Source organism: Microtus oregoni, unplaced genomic scaffold, assembly GCF_018167655.1.
Source record: "Microtus oregoni isolate MIOR12 unplaced genomic scaffold, Mior012 000023F_ref0000262, whole genome shotgun sequence".
NCBI lineage: Eukaryota > Metazoa > Chordata > Mammalia > Rodentia > Cricetidae > Microtus > Microtus oregoni.
Genome location: NW_024543082.1, coordinates 4,419,262 through 4,435,042, shown reverse-complemented (window position 1 = coordinate 4,435,042; position 15,781 = coordinate 4,419,262). Strand labels below are relative to the sequence as shown.

The following is a 15,781-nucleotide window of genomic DNA, read 5'->3' as shown; positions in this document are numbered from 1 at the left end:
GATGGGCAGAAGCATGTCCTCAAGGAGTTCAGGGCAGAGCTGGTGACCAGGAAGCAGGGGCTGTGCCAGCACGCCTGCCTTTGTATGGAGAAGCTGAGAGGCACTTACTCTCTGTTTCTAGCACAAGGGGAAGAGAGCTCTTGGGTCTCCGGGATTTCATCTCCGGGACCTTGGTGTTCTCACCGGGCCGAGCATCTGGAACAAACAAAGGGAAGAGAAACATCAGTCAGCAGCTGTCTAAGGAGCTGAGTAGAGGAGGCACCCCAGGCAGCACCGTATCTTGACCCTAGTTGGCCCACCCACCCTACATTCCTCTCGGAGGCCCGGAGGCCCTCTGTGCCCGCCGCCGAGTGGCGCCTGCAGCAGGCCCTTCCTCCAGGGGAGCACCAAAGAAGGAGCGCCTGCAGGATGGTCCTGATAAATCAGGTGGCTGGGACAGTCACCCAGCAGGATGGATGGCCAGGCTAGGGAGCTGGTTATTGCTCCTTGCTGTAGCAGTAGAGGCTGCCAGGACTAAGGCCACTTGGCAGGGCTTGGGCTCTCAATACCCTTTGCTCTTGTTGTCCCCATGGGGCCTTGATTCACTTATCTAAATGGTCTACAACTCAAAGGCTTTCTGCAGATGGAGGGGCCTCACACAGAAGAAAAAGACCAGGCCCCTTTGGGTTCCTTTGGGTTCACAGACTAAAAGGTGTGTGTGGCCTTTGGTTTCTGAGACTTTGCTTTTGCACTGGGCCAGGCCTGGCCAGATGAAAGCTTCAGGACAGGCCACTCACATAGTCTCAGAGACTAAGGCTGGGACTCATTTAAGTGTTTTTGCAGCGCATCTACAAGGCAGGTCTCCGGATCCCTGCAGTGGCCATTGGCTGAGGCTGGGCAGCAAGTTCCCTCTTCCACAATGCCAGGAGCAGGTATACTCTCTCTGAGGATAGATGTGAGCAGCACCGTGGGCACAGATAGGGCTCTCTCTGGATTCTCACGAGACTAGATTTTTCAAACTTTGTGGTAAAACCACCCAGGACTTAGATAAGAAGCCGCTGGCTGACTGGCCACTACCAGGCTCGTGTTTTCACTACTCTTCGGGCAAGGGATGGAAGGCACCTCCCCCCATCCCCCAAGTTTCTTCCTGTCCTTATCCTTTATTTCCTGCTCCCAAAGAGGAAGCTCAGAGGGAGGAGGGGATTTTCCAGCAAGGGTTTGGCCACATTCCTGTGGCTTGGCTGGAGAAGAAGGGCTAACAGGCTGTCCTCCAGGTTGGGCACCTCAGCTGCCTTGTCTAAACTGGGTTCCCTGTAAGGGGTGGTAGGTACTAGGAACACAGACTACAGAGGTTGCGAGGGACACACACTTCCTAGTTTCTGGTTGCATTTCTCCTAGATGACCTCTGGTCCCTTGCATGCTCTAGAATGTGCATCTGTCCACACAGCCCCTTTAACTAAGTCTTGTTTAGGTAGGCTTCCTCCACCGCATGCCTGGCCTCTCTGTGAGCTGGGCCATCCAGTGACAGACGCTGCACATGGGCACAGTTAGGTGGCAGTCGAGGGACAACAAGGTCAACACCCCTGTTGAATACAACCAAAGCTATATACACACAACTGTGGAAATGATTCCACTGGAGCCTTACTTAGGGGTTCCTAGCACTATATGATGGGTGAGGTAAAGGGACAAAGCAGAGCTTGACATCCCAGCCCATACCCTGCTGCCTCTCCCACTGTGTGATGCCCCTATCTGCCACCTCCCTAAGAGCAAAGGAGCCCCAGACGGAGAGTTCAGGGTTCTTGGCTTCTGGAGCCGACAAGGTCTCAAGTTGCCGCCCATGCTCCGAGGCACCAGTTTCACGTGGATACATTGGAGGAGCAGAAAGACCCCTGGGACTTTAAAGAAAGGTGCACTCAGAAGTGTCTTGTCCTCCCCTTCCTAGGAGGAGGGATGAATGGCAGAGTGCATATGGAGTACCGAATTCCGGCTTCAGTGTGCTTTTCTCACGGTAAGTTCCAGAGCAGAGAGGAGTCTGGGAAAGAGGATCAAAGAGGATCAAAGCCCTTTTTCTGACATGTAAGTGGAGGCACAAGCAAGCCAGGGTGATGGGCCCAGATTTCCTGGCTCCTGAAAAAGGGTACCGGGAGCCCATGGAGTCCTTTCCCCGTCAGTCATGCTGGGTGCTATTTTGGTGCATTTCGTCTTTGTCATTGGCCCCTGTGAGGACTTGGGCGAATCATTTAAACTGCTTTCATAGCCGTAGAAAGGGAACTTTTATCTTTTCTAGTTCACTGCATCCCAAAATCCAGGGAAGGCAAGGCATAAAATGATACTTTGGGCCGGGCTGTGGTGGCGCACACCTTTAATCCCAGCACTCGGGAGGCAGAGGCAGGTGGATCTCTGTGTGTTTGAGGCCACCCTGGTCTACAGAACGAGTTCCAGGATAGGCTCCAAAGCAACAGAGAAACCCTGTCTCAAAAAACCAAAACCAAACCAAACCAAACCAAACCAAACAAAACAAAAGAACAAAACAAAAAACCACAAAGCAAAAAACCAAACCAGATGGTATTTTGGCGAGATCAAAAGCACCATTTACCTAAATGAACTCATTCTTTTTGTTAGCCATGTTCCCTCACCTTCTAGTGAATTTTAGCATCCTCTCTCTTCAGAAAGCCCTCGATCAGCCAGCTCTACCTGCCTCTGCAGTGCCCTTGGCTCTGGGGCAGCGTGGGTTCAGGTAGAAGAGTGAACACTTCACCTGGCTGCACACGGAGCTGGTTCTGAGAAGCTCCCCTCACTGCAGCTTATCTCCCCATCAGACCCTGAAGAAAAGGGCTCAAGTTTCCCTTCCAAATCAGGCATATTCCAAACCCAGAGGCTCAGGGCAGGGGAGAGCAGTACCCCCTAAGTGCCAGTAATGTGGGGGCTGTGTAGGAGGTATGGGGCTCAGCCAGGAATACCAAGCTGCCTGGCCACTGTGAGAACCGCAGCACGGAATGGGCTGGGAGGACCAAATGCTTAATCAAAACCAGCTTTGTGCTCACGTGCTGCCCGGGGGATAAAAATAATAGTAATAAAAGTTTGAGAGCAGCTTGTATTTTCTATTTTAATCATTTTGTGATGAAACTGGGTTTTATTTCTAGATCTGAGCCCCAGGGCTGGAGTCCTTTGCTGGCCTGGATGTGCCCCTAAAAAAGTACGGGGGTCGAAGATAGAGGTGTGGAAAATCTGGGGCTCCTAAAGAGATCAGGGGATCTGCCCTTACATGGACAATGCCTCATCCCTTCTACTGCTAGACTAGCTTTGGGCTCAGGCCCCGGCATACTTTTTTGTACTATCTCCCCCACCCCCAAGAGGTTGTATCCCTGGACTCTGACCCTAGGCAAGGGAGAAGGCAGTTTTGGGAAGGTTCTAGGGGAGGGTCTGAACTTCAGGAGCCTCAGGAAGGGCAGAGCAGGGGGCTGGGCTCCTGCATCCCCTGGGACGGCTCTTTTCTTACTGGTCTCTCTGCCTAAGAGCAAGCAGCATAGGAGCATACGGAATTCTGGCCGGGGAAACGTGAAGTCTTCTCTGCCTGGGTTGTTTAGTGGTGACGAGCCCTTGGATGAGCTCCTAAACTGTGGGATGAGAACCTTCCTAGTTAGGAAAAACAGCATCCCACCGGAAGAGCCAAGGGCAAGCGAGTGGCAAACAACAGGCAAGGAGCCAGCGAGATGCCTCAGTGGGTAAAGACACCTGCCACCAAGACTGAGGACCCGAGTTTGATCCCCGGGACCCACACGGTGGAAGGAAAGAAATGACTCCTGCGAATTGTCCTCTGAGCTCCACACAGACTCTATTTCATGTCCTGAGGCCTCAAATAAATATTAAAGTGTAATAAAAAAATCGAAGTAACAGGTGGCATTCATGTATGCACATGTATTTCCTTCATGGACTCACAGCAGGCAAACATGACACTCACCAATACTTAAATTTTTTCCCTCCCTCCGTCCCCTCTTCCTCTCTCTCCCTCCCTCCCAACCACCCTCTCTCCATCCCCTTTCTTTCCTTATATTGGAGACAAACTCTCACCCTGTAGCCCAGGTAGGTTGGTACTTGCCACACAGCCCAGGCTAGTCTTAGACTCAACCCAATCCTCTGTCCTTGGGCTATTTGAGAGTTTTAGAGCTGTAAACCCAGTCATTTGCTTCAGTCCCGCCTACTTCTACTAGCTGCACATGAAGATTTAAAGAATAAATATGGAAGCAGGAGAGGATTAAGGAACATGCTAGGTCTCAGACCAAGGCAGGTCAGCTTCTACTTAGCACAGCCAGCTGATCACAGCGGTTAGGAGCCAGCACTAGGGTTTAAGTTCCTATCCAACTAGCCAGGGTGGCCTGTGCAGGTGATCCGGTCTCTCGGTATTAAATAAAGCTGAGACTGCTGTCAGTCTCCCGAGCCCCTCTTGTCATGGCCACTAACGATCTCTGTGTTATTCTTTCCAATGGTCATTGATCAGGCTGAGCCGCCCCAGTGGCAGCATTGAACTCATTGGTCATTCTTTTCTCTCTAGAATCCTGACCATTGGGCTTCTGGGATATCTCTCTCCCGGACTTGGTTCTGTCTTCTTGAGGACATTCATCCCAGTCTCTTCTGCAGACCTCTGAGCTACCTCTACCTCTTAGGGCTTTTCTCTCGGGTCTTTTCTTCAGTCACATCCTCTATAGGAGCTCAATCAATCCCAACTCACTCAACGACTTCTCCATGTGGCTTCCACCCTATGTTCTGTCTTCAGTCCCTCAGATTCAGATTCATCTAAATATTTGTCCATGTGACTCATCTCTGGAGCTGTCTCTCCTGGGCATTTGATCCTTATATGCATGGAAATTTGACGGTCCCCCAGCCTTCACATTTTGACTTAAGTAGGTAGCATCACCATTGACCCTTCCTGCCCCCTGAAAGCCTAGATGTGACAAGTCAGAGACCTGGCCCCTGTCCAACTCTCCAGATCGAATTCATCAGCAGCTCCTATCATCTCTTAATCAAACCAGATGACAAATCCCATCTCTTCTATCTACTCCAACAGTCTGAATGTCGTCACACCCTGCAGCTGGCCTCCCTGCCCTCTTTCTTACATACCTGAGGTCTGCTCACCATGAAGATGCCTGAGCGAGCCTTCACAAGCATGTGGTGCTGTCCCAATACACTGGGACATACACAGAAAACCCGGTTTCCTGTTCCAGTTCTTGCTACTCTGCAGCCCTAGACCCTGCCCCTCTTTAGCTTTCTTTCCTGGCACTCTGCACCTGGTGCTTGGCCCAGCAGTCTGCTGCTTCTTCCCACGCTGCCCACAAGCACCGTCTCTCTGGGATTTTCTCTTGCTTTTTCTCTCTCTCACCTCTTTTCTCTTCTAAAACTCCTTGAAGGTCTCTGTCCAAATGTTCATTCTACCATAAGTCCTCAGCGACACTTTTCTGAAGAAGGAGTCCCTTCCCCATTACTAGGCTGCGCTTTTCCAACATCACATGGTATTGCTTAAGTGTTTGTGTGTGCGTACACACGCACACATGCACACGCACGAGGACAAACACACACACATGAAAGTCAAGTCCAAACACCAGCTCCTTGAGCTGTGCCTGGCTGGGTGCAGACCTAACTATTCGTTGAATGAACGAACAATGGCATGGGTGCCACTGCTACATGCTCCTCCTACGCAAAGGCGTGTCATCTTTTGTGACCGGGAAGCCCTCCTCTCCCTGAAGGTAAGGCTGGGTGCCTTGGCTAGTGTACCTGAGTTGGGAGGGAATCATAGGAATGAATGTCCCTTGAGTAGAAGTGACTTCCAAGCAGAGGGCTGGCAATAATGGATGCCAAGGTCTCTCAGAAGTGACTTGCCATGCAAATTCCCTGACCAGAACCGGCTGGGAAAGGTCTGGCAGGCCCCAGGACCAGACACACCTGCGTTCTCTCAGGACAATGAATATTGCGCTTTACTGTGCGGGGCTTCAGCCTGGAGTGGTGTTTATTGTCAGTCTTTTTTTTTTTTTTTTTTTTTTTTTTGGTTTTTTGAGACAGGGTTTCTCTGTGGTTTTGGAGCCTGTCCTGGAACTAGCTCTTGTAGATCAGGCTGGTCTCGAACTCACAGAGATCCACCTGCCTCTGCCTCCCGAGTGCTGGGATTAAAGGCGTGCGCCACCACCGCCCGGCTTATTGTCAGTCTTTGTGAGCCCATTTGCTCCTTGGGAAAGGTAGCCTGCCCCTTGTTGCAGAAACTGAAAAGATGACGTACAGAAGTCTCCGGCCACCGTAGGTATTAAAAGTCAACTACTTCCCTTGTGGGTGAGTTTTTTGTCAAGTTCAACCCATCACAGGGTCAGGATGGGACAAGCTGACACCTACCTTCTGCTAAGTTTGGAAGGGTGATATGACCACAATCAACAAAGGGCATAAATGTTTTCATAGGCAAATGACTCAACTAGGGCTATTAATAGCCGAACACACTGCATTCTGTAGGTTACTCCTTCCTGCCTTATAAGAACCAGAACACTTGCCAAGCATGGTGGCACACACCTTAATCCTGGCACTGTGGAGGCAGAGGCAGAAAGATCTGTGAGTTCAAGGCCAGCCTGGTCTACAGAATGAGTTCCAAGATGGCCAGGACTACACAGAGAAACCCTGTCTTAAACAACAAACAAAAGGAGAGGAGAAGTTGGAGGAGCGAAGGAAGAAAGGAAGAAGGAAGGAAGGGAGAAAAGAAGGAAGGAAAGAAACAGACAGAACACACCTGAGCCCAACAGGATTCCTGTCTGTGAAATCCTGAAATGCATCCTTACATTGTAGTCTTAATGGTATTGGACACAGGCTGAATGAGTGGTAGTGGCTTCCAGGAGGCATGACCAGCTCTGCTGAGTGACAGCAGGAAAGCCAATCAGAAGTCAGCGCAGTAGAGAGGGACCTCGCTGTCATTTGGGAAGGATGCAGGACTGTTTCTACCCATTGTTCAGGCAGGAGGCTACAGTAGATGGATTAGACGCACTCACTGATGAAAAGTCAACCCTTGCTAGCTACTCCTAAGGGCAAATGTTTTCTCCCTTCCTTCCTCCTTTGACTCATCTTTATTTCTTTGTTGAGACAGTCTCTTATGCTGGTCTTGAACTTGTGATCCTGTTGCCTCGGCCTCCCCAGCACTCATAATCCAAGACTGCATACACCAACTCTCTTTGAGAATTTGACTGAAACCATGGATCCTGCTTTTTAGAAAGATGCTCTTGCCACACATATGTGGGCTTTTGACAATAGTGAAGGATGGCCGGATCTACTGAGATCTCTGAGGACCGTGTCCCGGGAGTGCAGAAAGCCGAGAGAAAGAAAAGACAGGAAGTCACTCAGCTTTGACAAACCCAAACCCAAAGGAGGCAAAAAACTGCCATAAGGTTGGTTAAAAAGCCCACTGTCCTTCAGGGTTTGCCTGGCGGTGGCTCCTGGGGGGCGGGGGGTAAATAGAGCTAAGTGTGGCAAGAAGCTCATCTAAGAGATGGCACGGGACACATCGCCAACTACAACAGCATGGGAAATGGGGAGTAAGGCTGGGGAAGAAGGCTGCCCTTTTCCCTCTCTACAAACAAAACCAGACCAAGGCCAATTAACTGTGAGTCGCTTCTGTTGTCTCAGCTGCTGTCTCTCCTGTCTCTCTTCTAGCTCTCCTTCCAAGTCCCAGGTCCTGATTTGTAGCCAGAGGCCAAATTCTGACTTTGAAGGAACTGGGGAGAAGTGACAGTGGAGACCACAAAGAGTCCCCCAGGATGCCTTTTAGGCAATCAGAGTTTCAGAATGAATGAGTCCCCTAAACAGAAGAAAAAAACCCTCAAACAAAACCTCCTCAACACATTGTGCAAAGGAAAAGGATATTGCCCTTTGCAAACAAATCTGGAAAAGGTGCTGACACTGTGCAGATAAGGAGAACAAATTGCTCTCTTGCCTGCAGCGAGCCTTGTAAATAGGAGCTCAAGAGACCAGGGGTTTCCAAAGCAGATAACCTCATTAGCCGATTGGCCATTTACAGATAGGAGGAATCTCCCTAAGCCCCCAGTGTGGCCTTAGAAATAAATCAGTTTCCAGGAAGGCACCACCTGGATGGAGGGCAGTAGGTCCCTAACCCAGGTGGTGACAGGCAGGTGACACACACCAGGAGTAGGCAGGAGCCTCACAGCAGACAACTGAGTTGACCATGAACCCTGATCCATCAGATCTACTTCCTCAGAGGCAGAGTCTGTAGTTCCTAGAAAGTCATTCCTAGGCTAGGCTACTTGTACCCTGTCAGACCATATTGGTGGCTTCTTCTTCTTCTTCTTCTTCTTCTTCTTCTTCTTCTTCTTCTTCTTCTTCTTCCTCTTCTTCTTCCTCCTCCTCCTCCTCCTCTTCCTCCTCCTCCTCCTCCTCCTCTTCTTCTTCTTCTTCTTCTTCTTCTTCTTCTTCTTCTTCTTCTTCTTCATTATTATTATTGCTAGAACTATTTAATTTACTTTGTATGTTTTCAAAAGACACTTTCCTTCAGAAGACACCCCACCTTTTCTTCCATTTATTATGTATGCCACTTTGTGCTTTGTGACCAGGAAGGGGGTCATGAGATCCAGCATGAGGACAAAGACTCTCTGACTTACGGGATGGCCATAAACCAGGTTAAGATTTCAGGACCAGAGCGATCAGACTCAGGAGCCAGAACAAGGAAGCTGCTCCTCCAGATGCCTTATTTGGACACCAGTTTTGACAAGTTACTGACGGTTATTAAACAGGCATTTCAGGGGCAAGAAACTGATTCCCCAAAACTACCTTTTTAAATGATTCCAGGAAAGTATGAATATATGAAGGATAGGCACTGGATTGAAAAACACACGGCACTGGGTTGAGAGACTCACAGGGGTCGGTAGGGTTTGATTTCCAATGCTGACAGTGATGGCAAGGAGAGCTGATAGCCAGGATGTCAGTCTAAACCGGCACAAGGCTCCTTCTACCCCCAGGCTCTAGTTCCACACTCCTCATGGACAGGATGAAGAGACACAAACTCACGCTTCCTGCAGGGCCTTGCTCCTTCCTGAGTTGGGGAGCTCTACACTCCTCAGGGGTCTCGGTCTCTCTTTCTCTCTCTCTCTCTCTCTCTCTCTCTCTCTCTCTCTCTCTCCTGCCCCTTCTCCCTTCTCTCTGCTGTCATGATTTCTTTTGGCAGAATTAGCCCTATTCTCCTCTCTCCCCCACCTCAGCCTGACTCACCTTCTCTTGGAGGACACTTGCACACTCAGCTCTGTCCTCAGGTCAAGGTTCCTCAGGGGGCCTGGGCACCAGCACTGTACGTACACACTTGCTTGCTGTGGTCTGTCAAATACTTAAGAGTCATTTTCCTGTGGGTGTGCCCTTTCTCTTGCTGGTGCCCTTGTGCCCGACTTCCTTGCCCAGAAGCTTCTGGGTGTGGAGGTCAGGACAGGGAGGGGAGGAGAAGGTGAACAGCCCTTCTTCCTTGCTAGAGATACAGGAAGAGGCCATGTGGGCAGTCAGGTAATCAAGGTGAGGTTGTCACTTCCCTTCTTTTTTTTTTTTTTTTTTTTAAGTTTTTCGAGACAGGGTTTCTCTGTGGTTTTGGAGCCTGTCCTGGAACTAGCTCTTGTAGACCAGGCTGGTCTCGAACTCACAAAGATCCGCCCGCCTGCCTCTGCCTCCCAAGTGCTGGGATTAAAGGCGTGCGCCACCACCGCCCGGCGTCACTTTCCTTCTTGACTCATTTTCTCTTCCTTCCTTTCTTTCTTCCTTCCTTTCTTTCTTTCTTTCTTTCTCTCTCTCTTTCTTTCTTTCTAGATACCTGGAGTCTCAGCAAATGAATGTTAAAGTAAGGCTGGAGACCATTTGGGGTGGGGAGTCATTCAGATGCAGGAGGGGCCAAGAGATGGGCCCTGCATGGCAACAGTGGCTAAGCATGACTTACCATCCACAGTGACTTGGCAGGAGCACTCGGCCTGGCCGGCGCTGTTCTTAGCTACGCACTTGTACAAGCCCCTGTCCTCAGGCAGTGCCTTCTCGATGGAGATGGAGAAGAGTGAGCCTGTGGGGAGAGAACAGGAACTGTGTGAATGCCCAGGCAAGGGCGCATTCCTTGGTAGCTGCAGCACAGGAGGTGTCCTTAAAGGCCCCTTCTCAGAATCCAAGAGCGGAGACCAGGCGAGAATTTGGCTGTCTCTGAATCCTCAAACTCTCTGTTGATAACCTGCTTCCAAAGAGCCTAACTCCTAATTCCCAATCAATCCTTCAGGACCCCTCCCCCACTGGAGGACTCTCTCATAAGCCACAGAAGAAGGGAGACAAGACTTTGTCAGTGGAAAGAAGGGGGAGGGGCAGATGGACATTGCCTGTCCCCAACACAGAGCATAAGCAGCCAGGTACAATCTCCTGGGGACAGTGGCCAGGAAGGAGTCACCTTCCAGTGACGCTGGGGATACTGTTTGGTAAAGCAAGTTTCTAAGAAAACAAAAACCATGAGTTTGGCTGGACAGTGGTGGCGCACGCTTGTAATCCCAGCAGCTGGGAGGCAGAGGGAGGCAGATGTCCATGAATTTGAGGCTAGCCTGGTCTACAGAGTAAGTTACAAGACAGCCAGGATTGTTACACAGAGAAATCTTGTCTTGAAAAACCAAACCAAACTAAACGTGTGTTTGCTATGATGTATGTGTGGAGGTATGAGGACAACTTTCAGGAAGCTTTTTCCCTCCCCCATATGGGTGCCAGGGATTAAACTCAGGTCGTCAGGCTTGGTGGCAGGCACATGTTTCCACTGAGACATCTCACCAGCTCAAGGTAAGGGGGTTTGAGTGAACAGGTAAGTAGGAGAAGTGGGAACCTGTGTATAACAAGGACACTGGCCTTTGGGAAGCTCTCCTGAGAGCGTAGTGGCTGTGGTGTGTGACTTGGCAAATGGCTTTTTTAGGAAGAGTGTTATGACTTAAGGACAGACCACCAAGGGGTCCTAGGCCATAAGAGAGACTCCTGGGGCATTCTTCCTACAAGGCCAGGTTGCCCAGGTTGCCTGCCCCCTCGGGAGGGGTGAGGATGGCTTCTTTCCCTACAATCCATGTAGGCTACCCTTGCCTAAGAACCACCTCCAAGGGCCGAGAGGGAAGGCAGGCTGAGAATATACAAGAGCTCAGTGATCCGGTTCTTCCTCATCCGGTTCTCTTATCCTCAGACTGATCGGGACTCTTAGATCTTCCTGGGGGTAGGTGTGGGCCATCTACCAATGGGGCTAGCCTGACCAGTCAAGAGTCAGCCATCTGCTAGGTTCTCCCTTGAGCCTTGTGAACAAGCCTATAGTATGGCATCCCGCTCAAGTCACCCAGTGAAGAGAAGGACAGAGCAGAGCCGTGCCACTGTAAGCTATCCAGTCCCACAGCCCCCAGGCCACTGTCACTGGGAGGATGCAGAACAAGATCAGTGGGCACTGTTCCCAGCGGGGACATAACCAATCAACATGGTTATACAAAGCAGGCAGGAAACCGAGAGAACAAGGGAAGCGTCAGTTGGGCCCACAGCACCATGCCCAGGCTGGAGAGTTGGAAAGGCTACACTGTTTCATGGGCCATACCCAAGCTGCAGAGTTGGAAAGGCTACGCTGCTGTTTCGTGGGGCGGCACAGCTGATCTGTGTCCCCTCCCTCCTCCCAGCTCTTGAACCGGTCTCACTGTCTTTCCACGGAGAAGGCAATGGGCCACCATATCGTCCCAACTCCAACAGAATGGATTTAAGTCTGGCATGAGAGTAAGAACTGGGAGGCACAGGGACAGAGAAGCAAAGGCAGCTAGTCCATTCATCTTGGTAGGAGGATGTTAGGATGACCCCTAACATCTGAGCCTGCAAGACAAAGCTCAGAAGAAACCCACCCTCCTCTGAATTTCCCTGGTCTGGGAGGACAAATTCAATTTCCCCATCCCCAAGTTATATCCTGCTTCATAACCCGCTTTTTGTTTTTGTTTTTCACGATTTGGTCCCCTGGCTGCCTTTGGCCTGAAACTTAAATGACAGGCACAGTAGATAGTAGTGCGAGGGCTTGAAGGGCAGTGGCATATTTGAACCAGAGCCCACTTTTCTTCCCAGCTCTCCACGGCCCCAGCAGAGCTTAGCCATGGCCACATGCATCGTGGCTTAGAAGACTGGGCAGGCTGGAGGCTGGCCACCCCAGATGAAGAATCTGGTATTTCCTGTGGGACGTCTCATTCTTGACCTCCAGAAGAAAACTGTTTCCCAGCAATTTTTTTTTTTTTGGAAGCCTCAGCTGGTCAGCCTGGTAGGGAGTATTGAGGAGGAGTGTGGGGGATGGGAAGCAGGAATCCACTGAGTGGTTCAGCAGGAGCTACCCAAGAGCCCCTCCTGGATAGGAAGTGGCTCTTCTGTGATTAAAGACCCCCCCAAGCTCTTCCCTTTCCTGAGTGGGTTGGGAAGGGGTGAGAAGAGGCTAGGATTACGGTCAGGAGGTTGCCTGAAGTCCTAGAGGCTCCTGGTGGTTCCAAAAGCCTCCCTGACCTACCCCCCCGATAGGCATTGACCAACACTGCCACTCATCTAGGGTCCCTTTCTGGGGCACAGTGTCCTCTGTGTCACCTCTAAGGCCCTTGCTCTAGCTGTACCTTTCCTGGGCTTCCCCAGGCACCTGACGTAGCAAAGCCCACCTCAGGGCCATTGCTAGATCACACTCCTGTCTCCCAGGCTAGCTCTGGGGGAAGTAACCATGCTGGAATGTAGTTGCAATAAGTAGTTGAGATTATCTGAATGGCAGAGGCTATTTCCACAGCAGGTGACCTGGAAGGATCTATGCAAGACAAGGTCACGAACACACAATCAATAACATATATTAATCTGTATTGTTGAAAAGATCAGACGGTTTCTAGACAGAAAGAAATAGGTAATTTTGAGTTCTTTAAATGGAGTCTACACACAAACAAAGGTACCATGTATAATTAATGCTCTGTAGGTGGTAGGTGCTATGTAATTTGCAGGATGAATTTATGCAAGATCGAAAAAGCCTTTGTAAGAGTCCACCCTGAAGGCAATTTAAAAAAATGAATCATCTCTTGATAATAGCAACAAAAACAAAGAGTCATTACTAGACTGGGAGAAGTGTTTTGCTAGGGGAAGCCCAGCCTGGAGTCAGGAAGCAAATCTTGGAAATAAAGGCCCTTTTATTGCTACCTCAGCCCTGCCTGGACTCCAGGGTCACCCCTATAGCCAAGATAGGTCTGGAAAGGGAAGCCCAGGTGCGTGTCCCCAGAGGGCAGGTCCAGATGATGGTCTCTTGAACACAGATATCCCACAGCACTGGGGACAGATGAGGAAGACCACTTCCACTTCCTTGATCCTCCGAGAATTGCCTAATGGTCAAATCCCACCAATGGCCATCACACCTCTTCTAGGGGTTTTCTTCGCATTAAGTGGGGTGGATGTGATCCTGTCCTGCAGGCCCTGGGGCTCAGCAGAGGAACCCCCATACCTACACAGGTCATCCCTAGCAGTGGGCCTTCTAAAACCTACGGATTAACTGGGTATAAGGAGGGCATGAGTGTCTCTTGACTAAATAGACAGGAGGCTAATAAAGTATCCTGGAGGAAGTGAATCTTGAAAGAGGGGGAGATTGACAAGATAGGCATCAGTGCAGCCGGAGGTAGAGGTTGGGAGATAAACAGGAAGATGGGTATTGCCCTTTCCCCCACCTCAAGTCACCCACTGAGTTTCAGGGGTACACCCCTGTGGCTCAGGAGCACTCAGTCCGCCCCACCTCCCTCCTCTGTGCCCAGCCCTGGCCATCAGCCCGCCCTTCAAGCCAGGCCACTGATTGTACAGCAGATGTCTGTACTTTTTGCACTGGATTCTATCCCTTTGTGGTTCCGCTCACCCTGAGAGTGTGGACCTCACCACCATCCCCTCCCTGTGCTATCTTCAGCAGTGAGCCAGCCAGAGCCCCTAAAACCCAACTGTTTGTAGCATTCCTCTCTCCCAAATCTCCCCTGCGTGGCCCTCTGCTGCTTTCAGACATGTTCTCTGACAGGATGTGGGCTGAAATCAGGGCCAAGTCACTACAGCTAGTCCAGATAGGCCCATTTGCAAGTAGACAGCCTTTAGTGCCCCCATGTACAGGGACCATTTACTTCCCTATTGCCCAAGTCTGGCCTGCTTTCTGAGCTCTGAGGGAGCCCAGGGGCTTTCCCGTCAGTCATTCCTTTCCTTAGCATGCTATAACTCCCCTCAGGTCCACTCTGTGGTGCCTGGCTTCAACAGTTTTATAATACTGAGCCTATGTCTTCTGTGCCAGATCTACTAGGAACAAATTTGTCCACTTCTGGCCATCTTGCTGCCTTCCTGGACCAAATAGATGATTGGCAGCTGATAAGCCCTAAAATGCACATCCCTCTTAAAGACTTAGTGAATCCAGGTCTAGGAGGTGGGGCTGGCATCTGGAGGACAAGCACTCTCCGCTTTACTGTGGTAAGAAAGCTCACAACACGTTCTGCTCCCTCCATCCCAGAGAAAAGACCAGACGGTTGGCAAGCCGAGGGTACCACCTGTCTTCCAGTATTTGTGTCTAGTCACAAAAATCTCAGCAATGTGAATTACAATCCCAGCTCTGTTACTGAAGAGCTATGCAACCTTGGGCAATTTACTTAACTTCTCCGTTAGAAAGATAGATAGGAGGGTGAGAATTAAGCGAACAGGAAGTGTCAGGTGTCTAAGACGGCATCGGGACATGGTGTTCAACCGATGGAAACTAGGTATTCCTACTTTGAAGTACTGAGAATACTGTTTAGAGTCTGGGTTGGAGCTCTCTGCAAGGAGAAGATGCTGTTTACATCTCTGCTCTACAGCCTACTCTAAGCAACCCAGGCATAAGAGAAGCTAGTCCCTGGTGGCTTAAGAACACTTCTGGAACCAGGGCTGAGGCCTACCTTACACTGCTTGTTGAACAGACTGGAAGTGGCCATTGGTGGCTTTGGCTTTAGGAACTGCCACCTTCACCACTGTTTGAACCCCTGTTTGTCCGAGGTTGATGTACTCATGGACATGACTGCAGGAATCTATCACTTCATGTCCCAGGCTGATAGCTGTCCTCCATCCTGCCCAGAGCGGTCACTAGACATGGAGACCTGGGAAACACCCCTGGCCAAGCTTTCCAGTTTGTTTGTGTGAGGGACCTTGGGTACAACAGGGAAAATGGTAGCACCCACTGCCACGTACTTCTCACCCCACCACAGAGGCCCTAAGACCTACTGTGTGTGAATATCATAGACCCAGAACTAGCAGACATGGGGACAGATATCTTTGGAGAATCCTGCCAATCTGGGGACATCCATGTGAAAAAGTTATTGTGCCAATACACTAGCGGAAGATAACATCATCTCTGTCTGCCGAAAGAAATTCCAGCTTGCTTTGTGGTCCTTCAACATTTAGACTCTGTATATTTTGGCCCCTCTGGGTTAGCTGGCGGAACCGTAGAATAAGGGACAATGACACTGCTATCTGTAAACACCTCCCTCCAGGTGTCTGGAGGTAGACAGCTGTGGGAGGAGGGGAGAGTCGGAGGAGAGGGGAGAGGCCCCTGCTAAGACCTGTCCACTCAGCCTCTGCAGGGACTGTCCTCTGCACCTCAAAGTACATGCTGCATTCTGGGAACTTCTTCATGACTCACTAGGGTCAGCTCTAGCTCAAGCAGGACCCCATCCCTCCACTACTCACCTCAGGGGACTGTGGGATGTTGTCTAACCTAGGAATTCCTGGCAGGACTTGGGATGGATACGGT

At 50.4% G+C, this 15,781-nt stretch overlaps 1 protein-coding gene across 2 annotated transcripts in view; it reads right to left on the bottom strand.

The window, feature by feature from the left end:
- The window catches only part of Mylk (myosin light chain kinase), a 253,252-nt gene that overhangs the window by 67,707 nt on the left and 169,764 nt on the right, over positions 1 to 15,781 (bottom strand). Inside the window, exons 17-18 of one of the 2 annotated variants that reach the window (XM_041673002.1) lie at positions 9,932 to 10,048; positions 109 to 195 (exon numbers count right to left, since the gene is read on the bottom strand). In XM_041673002.1, the coding sequence (XP_041528936.1) occupies positions 109 to 195; positions 9,932 to 10,048 (204 nt within the window). Of the gene's footprint in view, positions 1 to 108; positions 196 to 9,225; positions 9,344 to 9,931; positions 10,049 to 15,781 lie in introns of those variants that run through there. The other variant, XM_041673003.1, reaches the window with a different exon arrangement.